We start from the raw sequence: 21,487 nt of genomic DNA on the forward strand, positions 1-21,487 counted from the left end.
GACTTAACTTTAGTATAGTACAAACGGGCTACCAGCCTGTTTTGAGCCTCTGCTCGAATCGCGACTACTTCTCTTCTTTCGTGCAGAGTGTCTAATTAACATCTTAGATGTTTGTCGTTGAGGCTCGGGTCCACAATACTCCTCGTAAGGGAGGGCTCGCCCACCTTCACCGGGAACATGACATCCGTTCCGTAGGTTAAATTGAAAAGAGTCTCTCCCATTGTGTCGTTCGGAGTGCATCGATACCCCCAAAAGCCCTTAGGAAGTTCGTCCACCCATGCACCCTTTGCATCCCGCATGCATCATTTTAACTCCACTACAATGATTTTGTTAGCAGCTTTAGCTTGCCGTTCATTTGAGGATGCTTTAATGAGCTCGTGACATGTTTGATTCCCAAGCCCTTGTAGAATTCTTCCAACCTCTTATATTTGAAATATTGCCCCTTGTCATTTATGACCGTTCGAGGTAGGCCGAATCGGTAGATTAGTTTCTAGACAAACTTTTGTACTTGTGGGGCAGTTATCGTGGCTAGCGGCTCGGCCTCTACTCACTTTGTAAAGTAATCTACTACTACGAGGAGGAATTTCTTTTGCGCTCAGCCAACGAGAAATGGTCCCACGATGTCCATTCCCCATTGAGCGAATGACCAGGAAGACACTATGTTGTGCAACTTAAAGGGAGGTAGTTTTGTGTCGTTGCCATACTCCTTACAAGTTTGACATTTTTTAACGAACGATCTACAGTCTTTCTCCATTGTTAGCCAGAAGTATCCGAACCTAAGCGTTTGGACTTTCAGAGTTCTCCAACCAGAATGTTGTCTACAAATCCTGTTGTTGAGTTCATTCATCACATATTGCGCCTCTTCTACCGATAGACATTTTAAAAGAAGGGCAGAGAAGCCCCTTTTGTAGAGGTCATTGTCGAGTAGGGTGAACCGGGCGATCATCTTCGAGTCAATGGTGCTTAGGTTCTCTCCTTCATCCCGCTTTTCCAAGAGTTGTCATATTTTGCTTCTCCAGTCTCTCTCCGCTTGGACAGCTCCCATAACGAGTACTTCTATCGTTGGTTTCGTTAGGATAAGCCTGATGACCAATGATAACTGGCAATTTTCCTTCCCCTTAACTAATTTGGACATGTCATTTGCCCTGGGGTTGGCCTCTCTTGGGATATGTAGAATGCTCCAAACCTCGAAACTCTTTAGTAGCTCTGTAGCCTTGTGGAAGTATTGAAGCAAGTGGTTGTCTTTGACTTGGAAATCCCTTTTCATTTGCCTAACAAATAGTTGGGAATCCATTTGACATTCCAAATTAGTGGCTCCTAGGTCTTTGGCCAGTGTTAAACCAGCTATAAACGCTTTGTACTTGGCCTGGTTGTTGTTGACATTAAACTTGAACACTAGCGATGGTTCCACTACCAGGTCGTTCGGTCCTTCTAGAACGGTGTCGGCTCCCTCGCCCTTTTGTTGGAAGAACCATCAACATGTAGTCGCCAAGGTTGTGAATGAAGCTATTCTGAGCCTGGAAAATCTACCGTGAAATCTACTAGATGATGCCCACGCATAGAGCCACGCGGTTCGAAACACAAACCGAATTCGGACGACTCCATTGACTAAGACACTATCATGCACGCAATGTCAGGCTTTCTGAGAATTCTCGCCACGGGATGATCGGTGCGGACAACTACTCTGTGACTTTGAAAGTATGGGTGCAAGCATCGTGCGACAGTCAACAAGGCCAGTGCTACCTTTTCTATCTGGGAATAACGCTTCTTCGGGCCTTGCAGCACTCGGTTGATGAAATATATCAGTCTGAATTCAGGATTATCTTGTGCGAGAGTCGCGTTGACTGTCGCCTCTAAGACCGCTAAGAAGAGTTGGAGGTCATGCCCCTTAACTGGCTTAGCCATAACAGGCGGGTTCGCCAAAATGGTTTTGACTTTTGTGAACGCCCTTTCACAATGCTTGTCCCACCTGTCTGTTGTATTTTTCTTCATGCCTTTCAGAATAGGTTTCACCCGTTCGACAAATTTAGGAACGAACTGAGATAAAGATGTCAGCCTCCCTATCTACCGTTGTACTTTTTTCAAATTTTGGGGACTTCTCATTTCTAGGATGACCTTACACTTGTCAGGATTAGCCTCAATACCGTGAATTGTCAGCATGAACCCGAGGAATTTTCCTGCCAGGACGCTGAACATACACATGGCGAGATTCAACGTCATCTTGTATCTACTCACCTGGGCAAAGACTTCTTCCATGTCTTGAATGTGGTTGGCTACTAAATCGCTGCAGACCACCATATCATCAACGTACACCTCCCCGATTTGGTGGTGAAAGACTCTGTCCAGAAGTCTTTGGTATGTTGCCCCCGCGTTCTTGAGGCCGAAAGGTGTCACCTCGTAGAAGAAGTTAAACTGTTCGATGATGAAGGCTGGTTTTGTTCCTGTCAGGAGCAAACATGGGTATTTGGTTGTACCCTGAATAAACGTCCAAGAAACTGAGTATTCGGTGTCCAGACGCACCGTCTACTAAGTCGTCAATGCTGGGGAAGGGGTATAAATCCTTAGGGCATGCTTTGTTTAGGTTAGTGAAGTTTGTACATATCCTCCACTGGCCGCTCGCCTTCCCCACCATCATCACGTTCGCCAACCACGTAATTTATGTCACTTCGTGGATAAAGCCGGCTTCCAAAAGTTTATTTACCTCAGTTTCCACTGCTTTCGTCTTCTCCTCCCCCAACCTCCTCTTCTTCTGTGCTATCGATCATGCCTCTCTAAATAGGGCCAGTTTGTGGCTTACGACAACCGAATGTATTCCTGGCATGTCTGCGGTCGTCCAGGCAAACAAGTAAGTGTTAGCCTAGAGCACCTTCGTCAACGCCTGCTCCTCCATAGCTGCCCAACCACCCCTCATTGAAGTAGTCTACTCTGCCTTTATCCCCAATAAGCAAGGTTTCATTTCACGGAGACGTTCCAGGCGATCGTTGGTATTTATTTTTGGATCGAGGTCGTTCATTGCTACCTCTGAGTGTTTAACTCTTCGACGAGGATGAAAGGCTCGACTTTCAATCTAGCTATGTAACATTCTCGTGCCACTTTCTGGTCGGCTCGTACAATATAGATAGTTCCCTTATCGGATGGAAACTTCATTGCAAAATGGGGTTGTGAGGCTATGGCTCCGATTGCGTTGAGGCATGGTTGGCCTATCAATACGTTGTATGACATATTTTCTTCCACTAAGAGGAACCTTACCCTTAACTCCTTGTCATCGCGGCCGGTACCCAAACGGGTTCTCAAATCGACATACCCCCTAGTATCGACCCTCTCACTAGCGAAACCTACAATTTGCTTATTAAAAGGGGTGATAAGGTCTTCGGACAGATCCATCTTCAAGAAGGTCTTCGAATATAAGATGTTGATGGAGCTGCCTTGATGAACGAGAACTTTACTAACACTATACCAAGCGATTTCAGCTATATTATCATTAGATCGTCCTGGTCCGGATCGGGTGTGTGAAAGTCATTATCTGTAAACGTGATAGGAGGTAATTTCCTGACCTTCCTATCCACCGAGTGGACACTTTTTAACACCCTCAGGTGCCTTTTTCTAGTAGAGGATGAGGCTTTGCCTCCAGCAAAACCTCTAGATATGGTGTTGATATGACCTCAGAGTGGTCGGTCCTAACTCCTGCTACGACATCTGCTTCTCCTTCTCCCTTGATATGATGTTTATTATCACAATGAGATCGCTCGGGGCTTCGCCGAGGTTACCTTCTTCTCGGTGGACTCCTCCTCACCCTTTCTTCCTTTACGTACCTCCTAAGGTGCCCCGCTCGGATGAGCTCCTTGATCTTATCTTTGAGGGTGACACACTCCTCGGTGGTATGCCCTAAGTTTTGATGGTATTGGTAGTGCTTCTTCCCATCAACATTTCTCAAGGTAGACTTCTTTTTAACAAGGGGAAGAAGGTCAGTGCTTAGGGTCTTCTTCAGGATTTTGGCCCTAGGGGCGTTGAGACAGGTGTATTGGTGAAATTTAGCCACTAGAGGTAGGTCCTTGGGATGAGGTCCTACTCCCTTCTCACTGTTGCCGAATGATTTTTTGCCTTCCTTCTTATCTGTTACAGTAGATGCCTCCTCCTGCCTCTTCTTGCGGAAAATCCATATGTCTTCGACACAAATAAACTCAACAGCTCTCTCTTGGAGTTCATCCATGCTTTTTGTGCTCTAACACTTAGGTTGTCCACGAACGGTCCTGCCCTTAATGCTGACGATAGGTTATTTATGATGAATGTGTGGTTGACATCTCTCACCTGCCGAGTCATCTCATTGTACCGCCTCATAAAGGCTTTCAGTGTTTCCTTTTTCTCCTACTTTGTGTTGATTAACGCGATGTGTGTTAGCTCTTGGGCACGACTGGATGCACACTGCCTACCGAAGAGGGTTTCCACAGTGGAGAAGCAATCCACCGTGTTGGGAGGGAAAGTGTTGCACCACACCAATGCTTCCCCTCTAAGCGACAATGATAAACATTTTTCGCAAAACAGAAAGTCTTTAAACTTTTCTTGAATCGTAAGTAAGAATATGTGCAATGCAGCAGTTTACTTAATCGAATGTAATGACAGTATAATCGATTTAATGCAAAGAGAAGGGATAAAAAAATTCAAACACTGAGTTTTTATACTAGTTTGGCCAAGGCTACATCCAATGTCCTTCCAGTCAACCCGAGATGGAAGCCAATGCACTATATAGTTATGAGCTTTTACACCAAGGGCTTTACAACAACCTCGTGTTAAAATGTAAATCATCTCTCTAACTCACTAATCTAACTATAGGCAATACAAAAACAAACAAGCAACAAGAACACTCCTCTTTTGTTGTCAACCCCTTTGAGACACCCTCAAAGTCAAGAACCACGTTCTTCTTCCTATAACTCCACAGGGAAACCAGTAACACTTAGCGTTTGCCAAAGCTTTTCCTGATCAAGCAGAATGCACCTTCCTATGCAGAACGATCAGACTTTGTATATCAACCTTGCTTCTCAAGAAATCTTCAAGACTTTATCACCACGGTAATTCTTGTTTCTTGGAGCTTTTCTCTCTTCTGTAAGATCTCAGATCATTTACTGAAAACAGATATGAAAGTGTAAATCGTTATTCTTCTTACAGAATTCAAATCATGTGTCTATATATAGTGTAAAGCAATTCAGACACTTTTTAATCGATTATCTCATTAACCTAATCAAATACGCAATTCAGTTATAACATAATAACATCAATCAAAACAGTTAATTGAATGCACAATTAATATAATCGATTTGCAATAAATGCTTGGTCAACATATTTAAAAATATGACCGTTGTGACAATTATGTCAAGCATTTAACCAATTTTCAAATATTAACAAACTCAGTCGAATACAAGGAGCATGCAATCGATTAAGTAGAAACACTTAACATATATTTGAAAATTTTTCTTCTCAAAATACGTCACAACACACTTGAAAAATATTTGTGCAACCATACGAGTTTTAATCGATTTAACAAATAATGTAATCGACTTAAAACTTGTTATTTTGCCACACTTTAAAGTTCAAATAGCCGAAGCTAGGTGCTTGTGGTTTTTCATTTCTGAAACCTCATATTATGCATACACAGATAAAATCACATATCAAACACAGTGGTATGCTATAATCAACACATTATGTTCACAAATATGCATGAACAAATACAACATAGTAAGCATAAGCATATCACATGTATAACACATTACATACACATGTGTTAATATTAATTATGTGTTGTCATAATAAAAAACACAGATATCACTAAGATTGTGGGTTCAGCTAAACATGTGTTCCCCTATCAACTGTGACGTCCCAAAATATATATAGAAAACATATATAATAAAGACGTCATCATTTATTAATATAGGAAAGCAGTCAAGAGTAGTTTAAGGATTACAATCATCCTAAGAATAGTGTGGAATTGAAAACTATAGTATTAGGGTTTCTCCCTAGAAATTACATAGAATTTAAAACTTTAAATGCACAAAAGTTCTTCAAAGCTAGCTAATAAAAGCTAGTGAATCTAAGCTGCAGCATTGCCGTCCCCATCAAGTACTGTTTCCAACGTATCCTCCTTGCCATCTGCTCCTACCCAAGTGGGTGATCATCGCACATACCCTAACACAAACACAAACAAGTAAGGGTGAGCTAGACATAAAAAGCACGTTATTCAACCTCACACGACATGCAAAAAAATCACTCAAACATGGTAAAATGACATCATAGGACTTGTTACTTTATAAACCAACTCGACTTGTTACTTTATAAACCGACTCGTCTTGTTACTTTATAAACCGACTCGTCCGAACTAGAATGATTACCGAGCTATGGTGGGTCTTGCACTCGTGGTGGCTTATGAAACTTGGGCTCCCCCACCCTACCACACTCACGAGGTTAATCCGTTATCACTCACCCTGGGCCATACTGGAAGCACCCAAGACTAGGACCTCCTGCTACTCCTCACCACATGGTTCAATCCTCTCTACGTGAAAAGAAAGACCATTAGAGTTTCAGGATGACCCCCAAAATTGAGCTACCATGCAATCATTCTACACACCACCATGTATCCTCTCCTTGAGGATAATGGAATTATGTCCATGAACCATACTGTTACTTTGAAACTTAACCCAAGACATGAATAATCGGATACCATCATACTATCATAGTGAATCCCACATATCTCATACATTCACATACTTCCCACATAAATCACAAAATAAATTAACAATTCTAAAATATCGCCATAAATGGTCACCAGAGAAGAATCAAATGTTTGACGAATCAAACTCACCATAAACGCCAGTATATATGACTAGTCACAACTTACTGGATTAGACTAGGGCTGCTCTATGATCAAGGATGTACCAACTCCGGTTTTTAAGATTCCTCTATCCTACCATCACAATTATATTTCATAATTCCATATCTACCACAATAACATGAATTCATTCCAATAAGATATATTGCACAATAATTTAACAGTACTTAATCTGTACAACAAGATTTAAGTTAAAAACCTGTCGAGTAGACTTCCAAGAAAGAGAGGTGCGTCACAATGGACAACTTAAGTACCAAGTCTTTCCTTAGCCAAAGTGTTCCTCAACTAGTTTTTAACAAATTTCTTATTTACAGATTTAAAACAACAACATATAATATTAACACCGAAATTCAATATAATTTAATTTTCTAATATATAATATATTGTATCACTCATCTCCTAATCTTCAAAATACAACTACACATAAAATTTAAGAATATAATTATTCAAGATTTTTCTTAATTCAAATAAATTTACTATTTCGTAAAAAAAATTCTCTTCACTCATATCATTAATTAAATATGTGAACCCATCAAACTAATTAACAACATGTTTAGATCATGTGGTAAAATTTTTAGTCCAATCCAACGGTTAATAAGGCAGAACTCATAATTTTGTATAAATGGTCCAAAGACAGAAATTAAGCAATATTGAGATCCTTGAGAAGATACGAAATTAATATCTTTAAATCTATAACTCCAATTTCAAATCTGAACGGTCAAAGTAATTCACTATGTGTTAGAAACTATATATTAACATTTCTGGTTGATCTAACAGTTAACTAGATAGATATTGAGGTTTTACCGAGGTAACTCAGGGACAAAATTTTAAGTGGTTTTCGGTTATACTCCAAATGCGAAACGAATTCCTCTAAGCATAGACATCTAATTACAAATCTGAACGGTCAAGATGACTTCATATGTCTTATGAACTACATACTAAAGTTTGGGCTCAATCTAACGGTAAATGAAATATATCTGAAGTTTTTACCATGATAACTTAAGAACATAAATATAGTGTTCATCAGATTTTTCAAACCTTCAAAATTAATTTCTCAAAACATAGACCTCAAATTACAAATCCGATCGGTCAAAGTGTAGTAATATATCTTAGGGATCATATATCAAATTTTCAGGTTGATCTAACGGTCAAATAGGTCATAATCTATATTTTACCAAGAGGACTTAATAACCAAATTATAGGGGTAATCAATTTACTCAAACATGCAGAATTTATTTCTCCAAGTAGAGACTTCTAGTTGATGATCCGAACGGTCAAAGTGAAGAAATAGGTCTTAGGATTCATTTATTAAACTTTTAGCTAAATCCAAAGGTAAAAACAATTGAAAAGGAATGTTTTACCAAAGTAATTCAAAAATAAGAAAATTATAATCATGAAAACTAAATTTATTCAAGTGAATAGATAACTACCATTACCAAAATTTTAACATGTTCATAACTCATATTCATGATCATAACATGTAAAAAAATCATATATAAGAAGGATTAGCTCCCCTACCTCTATTCTAGACTTCTCTTGCTTTGAATTCGTTTTCCTCAAAAATTCTCGAGAGCCTATACTCTTCTTGCAACTAAAAATTTCTTCCTAATTCTTTCTTCTCTATTTCTCAAGGTTTCTCACTTGATTCTTACTCTCTTTTTGTGCAAAAATATCCTCCCCCTCATGGCTATTTATGGTCCAAAAATTTTACCATTCATCATTTTTTTAATATTATTTATTATTTTAATTTCACCACTTACATAATGGATTCACCACTTACATAATGGATTCCTTAATAATGACTTCAAATATGAATGCTTTCTCCATTAAATTTTATTTTACTTTTTTTTTTACAAAGAGGTAGAAAAGAGTTTGAACCCATCACCAAAATTTTCTACCAATTAAGCTACCAAACTTTCTTATTTAACTTTCCATATTTTATATTATAAACTTATTATATTTTCCATTCCTAAAGAAATATATTTTTACTAGTAATAAAATCGTAAATATTTTTTTCATGGGTCTTACATCAACAATCTCAACAAGACCGAATGTTGGGCAGACTGTTCTCCTTGTGCAACCGCTAGGAGTACATGATTTCAGCTTCATGTTTCATCTCCATCTCCATCAATTGAGCTTGCATTTGCGCTTGCATTTCCCTTTTCATTTTCACCGCGTTTTACTGTTCTCCCATGTTTTTTGTGGTCACCATCAGGTTTCTTTCATTGTTCTCAGGCCCCATTGTGGGTGCCATGTTTCGGTATGTAGGGCCGAGACGTACACCTTTAAAATTTCGAGTTACCTTTACGCCTTTTCTTAGTTTTCTTGAGTTCCAATCACCTGTACTTCTCTCTTTTACACAGTCCAAGTCCGAGCAGTGAGTACCTATTAAAGGCACTTTGACACTCAAGTTAGTATTAGGTTACCAGATCAGTTATAATTGTTAAGTCTTAGATGCTCAATAAATACAATCACCTACATTCTTACCTTGCTTATGTATTTATAGTTTTTACATTAGGCCTTTGAATAGGGCTGACCCAATTGAGACTCTCAATATTGCTTAAGCATGTTTTATCTTTCTTAATGTAAAAAGTCTCCTTGTTTGATCCGTTTAGTATATACTAAGTTGTAACTTTCTTAAGCTATCCTTTTATATCTTTGATCGATCGGTAGAGATATCATTATGGATGGCAACGGGACGGGGCGGGTACAGGTAGTGCCTACCCGCAACCCGACCCGCTAGATAAAATTGTACTTGTTACCTGACCCGCTACCCGCACGGGTACTCGTTTCAAAAATATCCGCGGATATTTTAAAACCCCAGATACCCGCAAAAAATAAAAAAAAATATATTTAATACATTTTTAAAATAAAATTTAAATAAAATTACAAAAAATATATATAATATAATATAAATTAAATTAAATATAAATTAAATTTTAATTTTAATTAAATTTAACCTAATAAAATATAATTTTATTTTATTTTTAATTAAATTTATTTAAAAGATATATAATTTTTTTTTAATTTTTTAGGGATAATGGGTACCCGCGGAATGGATAGTATACTACCTGTACCCGATCCATTTAAAAGCGGGTATTAAAATACTTGCTACCCGTTACCCGCAGGTAGTAAATATCTGCGGATAATAATTATCTGCCGCGAATTTTACCCGCGAATACTCGTATCCGTTGATAAAATTGCCATCCCTAGATATCGTCTATATGGTACACAAATCATTTAACCATACATTTATTTTGAAGAAATTAAGAATAGGATTATAAGTTCATCATAACACAAATTTATTTGAATAATAGCTTTTATTGCATGGTTGGATAAGATAAAGAAGTTAAACCTTAACGATTTCATTCCATTGGAATCTACAGAATTCATTATGAATACTTTATGGTACTTGAGCAACTTGGTGCTCTTATCAAAATCCACCACAATGCTCCATATTCATGTATAGATATTTACAAATTACTCACCAATAAAATCCTCACATTGTTAGTGGAATTCAAACTCAATTTAATAAAAGGAATGGTCATAAAACCATATCCTTTTTATAGATAATAGATTGTTGAGAATTGAATAAAAAAAGAGAAGAACACAACAACAATAATAAGGAATTTAAGGATCAAGCATTTCTTTAACGACTTTCCCTTACCAAATTAGTTGGGTAGGAACATCCTTGGGGGAAGGTTACGATCCTCCAAAATTATAAATACAAGGAAAAAAGAACTTTAATATAGGATTCTAGTTTACAATTATGAATACGTGCATCAATTTCTCCAACATGTTGTACATACACAAAATTTCCTTTCTGACGAAAAAAACTATAAATCTTTAAATGGCTACTGTCATATCACAAACAATAACTTTCTTTGTCTTAATTGACTTAAAGTTCAACACCCGACATACCAAATAAGCTTTCAAGTAATGCTAGAAATAGCATGAACAACAAAATTAGAGAATTACTGCAAAAAGGTGATCCCCCAGAGAACTGGAATTTGTGAGATTGATCCCTGCAGAAGAGAAACAAGCAATGGTGTTACTATTAATACGAGTCCAGTGCAAAAAGGTGATCCCCCAGAGAACTGGAATTTCTCTCCCGTTTTTTTTTTTAAAATTCTGTATTCAAAATACACTGATTTTGATATATTAAAATAGTTTTTAGTATATTTTATTTTAAAACATCAAAATCAATGTATATTAATGTATTTTGAAAGCAAATCATAGTGGCAGTACAAAAAAACCCAGTAGAGAATTCAATCAATAACATCCTTTTTTCATTTAAAGCATGAATCTTGGTGAAATTTTGAGAATTTGATTGTCTTGTTCAAGTATTTTGCTATTGCAATTTGCAAACATGGTAGACAGCTAAAGTCGTTTTCTTTAAAGGAGCTCTTACTTTTGAAGGGAGGAAAGTAAGCCACAGAAAATTGCATTGTTAGGCAAAGTATTTTCATCGGTGTCTTTCTCTGGGTTTACGACGTGCACATAAACTTCTTGGCCCAGATACCAAGAGTTGAGGTTCTCCGCACGAAGGTTCCAAATACCGGCATTGTCAAGAGATACCAAAATGGCTGTCCAAGCACCAGGAAAGACCTGCAGACAGGTTAAATCGAGTTGTTATAGCATATACAGTTTATTTTTGGTCACCAAAAGCTACTACTCTGGCAGAGTAAATCAAATTCATGTGTCACTTTACTTGCAATCACATGTTCTTCCATGTTGGAACAACTAACAAGAAACTGTCATAATTTTAGCAAAGAAAAATTGCTTTGGTCAATTGGCGGCAAAGCCTCTACAAAAGAGAGGACAAGAAAAGCAGAAATGAAGTAATTCTTGGTTCCCCTTGTTATATGTGAAAATGGTCCATTCCAACATAACTTTCACGTAAGTTTTTGAGCAAATGTATGGATTTAAGATATTATGGTGTGGCTAAGGAAGTAATGCAGTAATACCTGTGTAGTGCTGCGAGCCACACCATCCCATTTATTGTAAGTACTCCTGCTATTTTCCGTCCATACTCCAAAATCCATGCTACAGTTCAAATGAGAAATTCACTCACTCTTATCCTCAATTTAAGTGCGACATGGATTAAAAACCAAAATGATAAATTGAAACTTTAAAGCTAAAATCTCACCCAACAACAAAGAATGCATAGCCATCCAAATGATAGCTCTGGACTGTAGTGTCATTGTTTTGAAATATTATTTCCATAAAACCTCTGTAAGTACCATTAATCAGGGAAGTGTCAACTTTTGGGGGTCTGTTCATCAATCTATTTGGAAAATCAATCTTGTACACACCCAAAATTTTAAATTGTTGTGCAAGCTTCAGGGGTGTTGAAGGTGGAAAGTATGATATACCATTAAGGGTAGTTCGCCACTTTCCGTTTATAAGCTCTGGAGGTCTATTAAGAATAACATATACATCCGTCACAGTAATATCACCATATTTGAAGGAACCCTGTGGGTTTGGACGTGCAGCACCAGCAGAGACATTCCACCTATAAGTACCATGATCGAGTGAGATTTTGAACATTCAAAATTTTGATATTAAAATACTCTAGATCTAACCATAAAATCTAAGGTGTGATCAAAGGGCAGAAAGTATATTAAATTAATGTTGTCCTTTTTGTATTGGCCCCTTAAACGCCAATGTCAAAAATACATAGTGTAACAACTCAGGGACTATATAATCCAAGACTAAAGCCAGGCATCTTTAATTAGGCTAGTCTATAATACTGTTCACCTTGTTTATTTATCAAAGCAAAAGTTTCTACAAGGAGACAAAGTACCAACTAATAACCTTATTGATCTTGCTTGATTTATTGAGAAGGAAGGATCATCTTCACCCAAAAGACTAGGAAGAGGGCCTGAAGCAGGTCCCAGAGAATTGGAGTAGTGCAAAATGGAAACTCCAGTAGCTCTAGCCCATGATGAATTAACAAACCGAGGACTGGCAACAATATAGTAATCAGTGCTGGCATTTTGATCCATTGTAACCAAGAATGAATATGACTGACCCACATGAATATCCATGTTGGTGTAGTTTTGCTGAACCGTGTATGATCCTTCAGTCTCCACAAGAAGCAAGTTGTGATTTTGTATCCTAAAATTCAAACTTGATGAGATACCAACATTGTGAACACGTAGGCGATATGTTTTCCCTGTGTCAGAAAGAATGATAAAACAGTTGATGATACATGAGTACAGAAAAATTTAAGTTCTCTCGTTTTACAAACTAATTAGATATCTAGATTAAAATCATTAAAGTATTTGCAAATTCTTGTTTGAGCATTTAAACACGAGTGATAGAATTAAAAACCATCTATTTTTTGGTGAAAATCTTAGGTGTTGCGTAATATGGAGGACATCTTAAAGTTCTTAGAGGTCCTCTTCTAATCATGAAAATTAGTTCCATCCTAAAGAGTCAAGCCGCGTATTTGGGAGGCAAATTTTAAAATCTAGAGACCCTTGATAATTGGAGCCCTGTGCAGAAGCTATGTTTGTGCATGTTATTCTACGAGCTGAATAAATTTTATGCCCCAATATAGAAGAACGACATGATCCAAGAAAGAATTGGGAGGATGACAAAAAATTATATCGGTAGCAAGACATACTGGTGGAATAAAAGAATATACAAAAAACATACTTAGTCTCTAGATCACATGATCAGATGATCATGAAACATAAATGCATACACTTATGATATAAAAGACTTTGCCTTGTCACATATAACAATTAGATCAAGTCAAGCAGACAAGAGTTTGGTCTGGGTATTTCAGGACTAACATAGAATGACTGGTAATAAAATACCTCAAATTTCAATAACTCGGTAAAAAACTATTATTTATTCTATACTTCATTAATCTAGTTAGTAAGCAGAGCTAAAACCTCTTTCTTAGCTTCTGAAATTTATAAGTTTAACTAATCTCTTACATTCCTCATAAATATACAACATTGACCAATACTTGAGAGCTAAGCACCGCATATATAGTGATTAACTGTGATAAAAATAACAAACATCTGAAAATGAAACTTCAAGTTAAAAAATATTATATTTCCAGCATGCACGAGGGAGAGGCATTACAGATTTTTAATACTACCCAGATAGAATCTGGATCAGAAGATGGAGATTCTTGGGTTTGAAATTCTGAACCAGGTTCACCAAAATTTGTGATTTCCAATAAATTTAGAAATGGAGTGTTGCTAGCATTCATCTTTAGATAAAGATCCAACCACACAATTAAATACTCCACTTAACATCTCGGTCTTTTTACCAATCTTGGTTAATTTGCTTTTGAAATTACGTGTCTTGGTTGCTTTTTAAAAATTTACAAAAGGGTTAAGTCGTGCTTAAAAGGCACGACTTCGTTGTGAAGAAGTCATCACCACCCTGGACAACTCCATCTATTAACCTCTTAATGGCCGAAGATATTGCTGCAAGAGTTGGTTGTCCACTTGTGAAAAGGTTAAAATTTTTATTTTTTCTTCACAACTACCACAAAAATACTATGATTTGCAACTTATTAGTTAACTAATATTGTTTATTATTGTGTACATGAAAGATAGGGTACCCCAACAAAATCCCCCTACTAGCACAATGCCTTTGATAAAAAAGTTGTTAGATGACTTACAGCCCAGATAGGTTATCATTCAAAGTTGTTATAATTATTTTCAAAAATATTATTTTCATACTTATGAAATTTATTGTAGTTCCTCTGGACGCCTTATACCAAAGACAAAGTCGGTCCACTGATTACTGTTGAGTTTTCTGCAGTTAGTCGAGCCTATGCTTCCTCTAATCTGTTTTGCCACAATTGAATTCCACCAAGCTGATCGGGTCATGCACCAATTCGGCTTCCGAAAAATTATTCCATTCCCATCCAACCTTTAAATTTATATCAAGTTCATAAAGAAAATATGAGAGGGAGAGCAGACTTATTTTGGCTCGAGTATCATCTAAGGTGGATAGCTTATTGGAATGACTGACACACTCGTCTCATTCAAGGTACTCGGTTTATTAGTAATGGCCATTTGTGTGACACCACAACATATATGCAGTGGTACATTAACCGTACTATCCACTATATATCACCTCCCCAACCAACATCTAATGACAAGGTAAGTTTCATTCCTAAAACATTTACTCATGTGTTTCTTTTTTATTTATGACCAATTTTCATATTCTTCACACAGTGTGACATTTCCCCAACCTCGATATCAACATGTTTTTCATATGCTTCTCCCTATGGTAAATAGTTTCATGAGCACATAGTCAGTCTAGTCGATCTATTCTGCAGCAAACTCCAATGTCCACACGCGTGGATCATCATCAAAATCAAACCCTATCTTTTTAGTCACCATACCAAAGTGTTCAATACACGTAACATTTTCTCTACCCAACCAGATCTTTCTGGTCCACCAAATATATTTGGAACTTCTACATTCACCCCCAATGCATACAATCCCACATCATTCATGCCATATTGTCGTTCCAAGGTCTCGATGATGGTGACAATGACAAAAATGAAGACAACAGTGATGATCAACTACCACCTTCATCTGAACATCATCCCTAACAAAGGCCTGGAAGATAAACAAGACAATGTTGTGGGACTTTGTCTCTCTATATATATAACTTATCTCCCACTATGTATTTATGTATTTGGTGATCAAACTATATTTGTATTACAATTTCCATGCTTAACTTGTCTTGTTAGAATTTTCCTTCTCATCTTTGTACTTTGTTATCTTCTAAGATTCACAATTAACAATTATAATTGTCAAATTTTTCCAAAACACACCATGCAAGTTAAAAATAATCAAGCAACTATGCCACACTAAAGCCGTGTTACCATTCCACAAACAAAAAAATTACACTAAAATCGTCACATGTAACCACGAATTCAATTAAAAATCAATTACACTGAAGTCGTCACCTTCTTGCACGACTTCAATGTATCTCACTTTTGGAAAAAATCACCTAACCCTTGCACGAATTCAATTTGGAAGATCTCACCCAACATTTGCTCCACTTTAGAAAAGTAAAAGTCATCCAACCCCTCCACGACTTTGCTTTTGGAAGAAGTCATCCAACCCTTGCACGACTTTAACAACCCTTCCACAACTTTGATTAAGTGTATGCTTAATTACGCTTATCCTAATGGAAGTCGCCTTTGACCCCTGACTTTGACATTCACAGAATAGTTATCATGTGCTTCCATGACTTCACCTAAACTGGTCAAAAGTTGTCCAGGGTGGTGACGACTTCTTCACAATGAAGTTGTTCCTTGTAAGAACGACTTAGCCCTGTATGTAATTTTTTAGAAAGCAACTTAGCCCTGTATGTAATTTTTTAGAAAGCAACTTAGATACGTAATTTCAAAAGCAAATTAATCTAGATTAGTATAAAAACCAAACCTTAACATGATATCCCAGCATGACTTTATTGCCTCGTATATTTCAAATCCAAACCCTTCTATAACTATCTGTGACAGGCATGGCTTTATTATATTATATTATAAGTTTAGACATATAACCTTCATGTGAACTCCTCTGGAAAAGAAAAGTTCTAACAAGAAGGAGGATTGTTGCCAACTTGCCATGTATGTCACTGTCACATACCTCTCCCATGCTTATAAACTAAGTGAAAAAAAATTCATTGCCTATGTTCTTACCTGGTTCAACATTTATTATTTGGTAAGAAATGCCATTTGGGACAAGATTGTCATCATAGCGATAAGGACCTAGTCCATTAATAAGCACTCCATCAGGAACTCCAAGGTCAACCCCATTTTCAACATCTTTCCTGAGATCCTGTTTCACCATATTTCACCATATGAAATGGTCAAAGCTCATAAAGGAAAAAGAAAAAAATTACCAAAGTCAGTCAGGGAAAGCAAAAGGACCTTATGACTCCTGGTGTACCAGTCACTCAAAAATAGGGTAATATCTCCATCTGGCAATCCAAAGGGAACAGGAATAACTGGTCGATTATTTATGATGATACTTCCATATCCTCCTGCAGCTTTCTGGAAGTTTAGGGAAGGGAAGTAGAAAAAGCTCCCTATCTGATCTTTAACTTGAAACTCATATGTCCAATTCCACCCTGCTGGAATTGGACAGTTAGTTCCTGAAACTCCATCCTGCCAAGAATTTTTCCGATGTTGTATGCCATTCCTGCATTTAACTACGCAACATAATCATTATCATCATTATTACTAGTTACATCATCATTCATGACAAAACCCAATTATGTTACCATGTTAGAAGTAATGGTTCATCAAGATTGTTCTTGACATTGATAACTACATTCCAGTTTGTAGTGATATTTAGAGTTGGTCCTGGAAATTGTCCATTGATCCCAATAACCTGAAATAGAAATTTGTTACAAAAGAGGGTTCATGAGAAGCAGCATTATTCATAGGTGAGTATGAAGCAAACAAGTAAATGCAAAAAGCTATAGAGTATATTAAAAATACAGAAACAAACCGCATGTTCTTACATGCACTAGTCTAATAAAAACGAATGAATTAAATTTTATGCACTCATACAACACCTAAGATAGCTCGAGTACAGTGTTAATGGTCAAACATATCTGAAAGTGAACAGGTTTCTCCAGAGACTTTGGAGAGTTGTCTTTACTATTCATTTGGGATCTAGGTGAAAAAAAGAGAGCACGAAACTAGGGATAAGTCAAAATGGCTTCTTTGTTAGTTTGTAACATATCTAAATTATTAAAAGGTTCTAGGATAGAATCTTAGTAGTCTAATGAATTTCAGGGGTGATTGATAACCTAACATTGTTGTACTAATTCACATCATGTCCTTGTAAATTCTTTCCAGTGTGCCAAAGTATTTAAGAAGAGGAAGGGGAGTCTTCCTTTTGTTTTTTACTCAACTGAATTGAACGGTGGTATCATGGTATGGTTATAATTAGTAGTGACATTATGAAGGCATTTGAAACCATGAAAACTTGGGAAGTGCATAACTATTGGAAGAACATTAAAGAAATAAAATATGGGCGTGGGGGGATATGGTGTAAGCAAAGTGAAGGTTTGTACATGTTAAAGCTTGTATGGATCATTGTCATTAAGAAAGTAGATTGAAAACATCATGGTATGTGTTATAGAAACTTCAAATTTTCAAACTACTAGAGTTGGCCTAGTGGTGGAGTTTGGGCAGTTAGCACGGCGTCTTGGTCCAGATCTCATTTGTACTACACAAGAAAAAAAGCTAGAATATCCTCATCGAAGCTGAATTAGATCAGGGAGAGACCGAAAACCAAAGATGTAAGTCTTATCGCCTATTATACCTCTAGATCAAGTCATATCCTAGGCTTTCTCAGTATAAAAAGGAAAAATATATTTGGACACCCCATATGTTATTCAACACCAAGTGAGACAGAGATAAAATAATAGGTATAATAGGTGATAGAAAAAGAGAGAAAAGTGAGAAATTAGAGGTTTTGATCGACTGTTTAAAATAATAGGATATCCAAAAATCATTGCCCCCTAGAATGTCAAAGTATAAGGGATTTGGCCAGTCAGGTATTCACTTTAACTCACATCTCTTTGCTCATAAAGAAGCCTAACTAGAGTGTCAAAGTGTCCTTCATTGCTCTACTGCAGCACTCAAACCTGCTAGTGTTTGGTTCTTAACTCTAGGACTGAACAGGAGAGTAAGAGTCTATTGCATACAACGCTGGTTTGTATCCAAACAGGTACTATGACAACATATGATGATTACTTCACTGTTTAGGTTGATGCTAGGATCCTCAGCGACATCATAATCAATTCATAACAGATCAACAATGACGTAAAATTATTGCAGAAGGGCATTGTCAGTTAGGCTCTACTTTGGTTTTCAGCTCAGCATTATAACGGGAGACTATTCATTATGAACATAAAGTAATTTGATGGCACTCGAAATTTAATGTTCTTTTTCGTTTTATTTATCATTTGAACTGGAAGGTTCCTCATCCCCACCCTCCTCTTCTCCGAAAATACCATAAAACATTATTTACAAGGAGGCCCCGAATGAAAATCAACCACAGCCCCAAAAAGGAAACCCAAAAGTACTAAAATATGTTGGATTCATAGAGATTTCAGAGATTATAACTTCTTAAGAACACTATAGAAGGTGATACTCGACTAACTTTAATTGTTTATATTGTGTTTGGTTTCTGAAAAGAGAAATAGAGCGAATGGAAATAGGACAGAAACAAGTTGAAAAAGAGAGAAATAAGTAAAAGATAAAATTGAATGTTCAGTGATTTGATAGAGTAGAAATGGGAGAGAAATAGAGACATAACCTTTTGAAAGTTCTATAATTTGATAGAAAATAGGAAGAGATAGAGGGGGTGAATAGATGTATGCAAGAAATAATATAGTGGTCCCCGAATTTATTTCTTTTCTCCTTTCCCTCTATCAAACGCTCAAAATTCTTCCCCCTCCTTCTCCATCCTTCCCCTCCACTCCACCAAAAGACACCCTTACTGAACGTTTTGAGGGCAAAAAATGGTAAAAATCAGATCCCATCTAAACTATTCACCAGAAATTCCAACATGCAAGAAAGAAGTTAAATTCATCTGTTGTTAATCACAAAATGCCAAATATTTAGCATACCAAAATTGACATTGGTAGTGTACTCTCTCCTCTTGTCCGTTTGAGAGTTATAATAATTAGCACTTAATTCAGAATTAACTATTAAGTAAATACTATCAGAAGGGTATATCAACCGACATTTAATTTACCACAAAAATTCAGGCATAAGTAAAAAACATTTCTTGCTGAAAACAGAATTACCACCACATATTAGGAAACACTTGACCATCCCATCATCAATCGAGTCACAACCAGAACTTCAGATTACAACACAAGCCTTAATCCAGAAGCACATGGAGTTTGGCAACTTGCAAACAAAGAATATTTCAACTTTTTCAAAAACTCTTGACCTCAACTGCTTCCAACATTGGTATGCTATGAAAAAGAAAAACAAAGCCACACACTATACAATTGCCAAAGAGAAGGAATAACCCACCTTCTGTTTAACTCCAAGAGGGGAAGCTGAGGTGTAAGTAACCGTCCAATCATAGAAAACATAAGGGTCACCTGCAAAAGTAACATCTAAGAAGCATAGAAGCGTTGTGAAGAACCAAGAAGATAATGATGGCATCGTAGTTCTCAGTGAATCTCTCTCTCTCTTCTCAATTTCTGTCCGCAGGGAGAGAGAAATTCTGAAGTGAGTGAACTTACCAATTCTGTGCATCACATGCGAGAGAGGTCACTTTCTGACTTTTGCGTCCAGTCGTGGGTCCCTCTATGTTTATCTTTTTCTAGACTTAACGGCCTTTTTTTTTGCCATCTTTTTGTCAATTTATTTTCACCCTGTGTCTTTTTACTATCTTATTTACTAAGGCTTAATAGCTTTTTTTTTTTTAATTTGTTTATTTTTTTCAATTAGGTCATTCTTTTAAAAGTGTGTTATATTGATCTTTATTTAGTGAATTTTACGTTAATTTTGTCTCTTTCGTTAAATACGCGTAACTGTGATAATCTTTTCTCTTTCTCTTTTACTTTTCTGCAATGCAGCATACCTCTTTTTTTTTTGTGAGTGTTATCTTTTCTTCTTTCTTTTTACAGTACAAAAAAAAGTGTGAGAGAAAATATTGTTATTTTACGACGGACTACTAATGGACTTTGAAATAAATGTTATTTTTTAGGTGTGCTAGGGGATCTTCTTCTCCATTAAAGTTAATCGTTTTGAAACAATATGTGATGTCAAAGACAAGATCCAAACCATCTACCAAACTCCCATATCCCAATAGTATTTCATTTTCAAAGGCCAACTTCTCCAAGATCATAACTACGACTATACAATTCCGATCCTTCACCACTTACGCATTCATCTCTTTATTGTTACCGACGATGCCGAAAATCTTCCGCCGCTGCCGCCCATGCGTAGCCCTTTTTTTCTAGCACAACTGCTGCAACCTTCAACACTTCCAAGAATCGAATACGATCCACTTCTGATGCCGGATATCTCGTCGTTATCGTAGCAGCGGATGATGACGACATTGATGGCGAGCGTGAAAATGCCAAAGTCCAGAGATCGTGTCCGTATAGAATCGGATAGAGAGGACACCGTTGGAAAGCTGAAGGAAAAGATTGCGGCGGGCAAAGATATGCAAGGTGTGCCTGCGGATAGGATCGTGCTGCAATTGCATTCAATGCACCAGGAATTGAACGATCACATGGCTCTGCAAGATTATTCAGTTGTAGACAATCCTGAGATTGATGTGTTCTTGAAGCCTTACTTATGTTTAAGGATGCACTCTTTAAGTTTATCGTAGTAGATTCTGATACAGACTTAAGTTTTTTATCCAAGATTAATCCATTCAAGCCATTCAGTCTTCCACCTCTCAATGACCCTTTAGATCCATATGTTCGATAACCTTTTTCCACATGGAATGACTTGTGTCGAAAAATATATTCTCTCTTTGTGCCACTGGAATAGATAACTAACACTGAATTATAATCCAATGCTTGAATTTAAGAAGAAAATCCATTACCTCTGAATCTCAACCACTATATTTA

The 21,487-nt window shown here is 36.9% G+C and overlaps 1 protein-coding gene across 1 annotated transcript; it reads right to left on the reverse strand.

The window, feature by feature from the left end:
- Nucleotides 1-10,511: 10,511 nt before the first annotated feature.
- Nucleotides 10,512-20,164, reverse strand: LOC108329379 (monocopper oxidase-like protein SKU5). The gene is made up of 9 exons (XM_017563551.2): nt 19,932-20,164; nt 17,153-17,262; nt 16,800-17,070; nt 16,569-16,707; nt 12,695-13,055; nt 12,027-12,392; nt 11,845-11,923; nt 11,289-11,485; nt 10,512-10,902 (listed from the first exon to the last, which is right to left on the reverse strand). Exons 1-9 carry the CDS (start codon nt 20,157-20,159, stop codon nt 10,776-10,778), a joined length of 1,878 nt encoding a protein of 625 aa, XP_017419040.1. The 5' UTR covers nt 20,160-20,164; the 3' UTR covers nt 10,512-10,775.
- Between the last annotated feature and the right edge of the window lie 1,323 nt (nt 20,165-21,487).

This window comes from Vigna angularis, chromosome 2 (genome assembly GCF_016808095.1).
Source record: "Vigna angularis cultivar LongXiaoDou No.4 chromosome 2, ASM1680809v1, whole genome shotgun sequence".
Taxonomy (NCBI): Eukaryota; Viridiplantae; Streptophyta; class Magnoliopsida; order Fabales; family Fabaceae; genus Vigna; species Vigna angularis.

What these genes read in the sequence shown, in the direction of transcription:
- LOC108329379 (XM_017563551.2), bottom strand. Translation starts at nt 20,159, where the DNA reads ATGCACAGAATTGGTAAGTTCACTCACTTCAGAATTTCTCTCTCCCTG. An exon ending in TGGCTCGCAGCACTACACAG is followed by an intron (nt 11,486 to 11,844) that starts GTATTACTGCAT and finishes ACCTGTCTGCAG; the next exon opens with GTCTTTCCTGGTGCTTGGAC. An exon ending in TTACTTTCCTCCCTTCAAAA is followed by an intron (nt 10,903 to 11,288) that starts GTAAGAGCTCCT and finishes TCTCTTCTGCAG; the next exon opens with GGATCAATCTCACAAATTCC.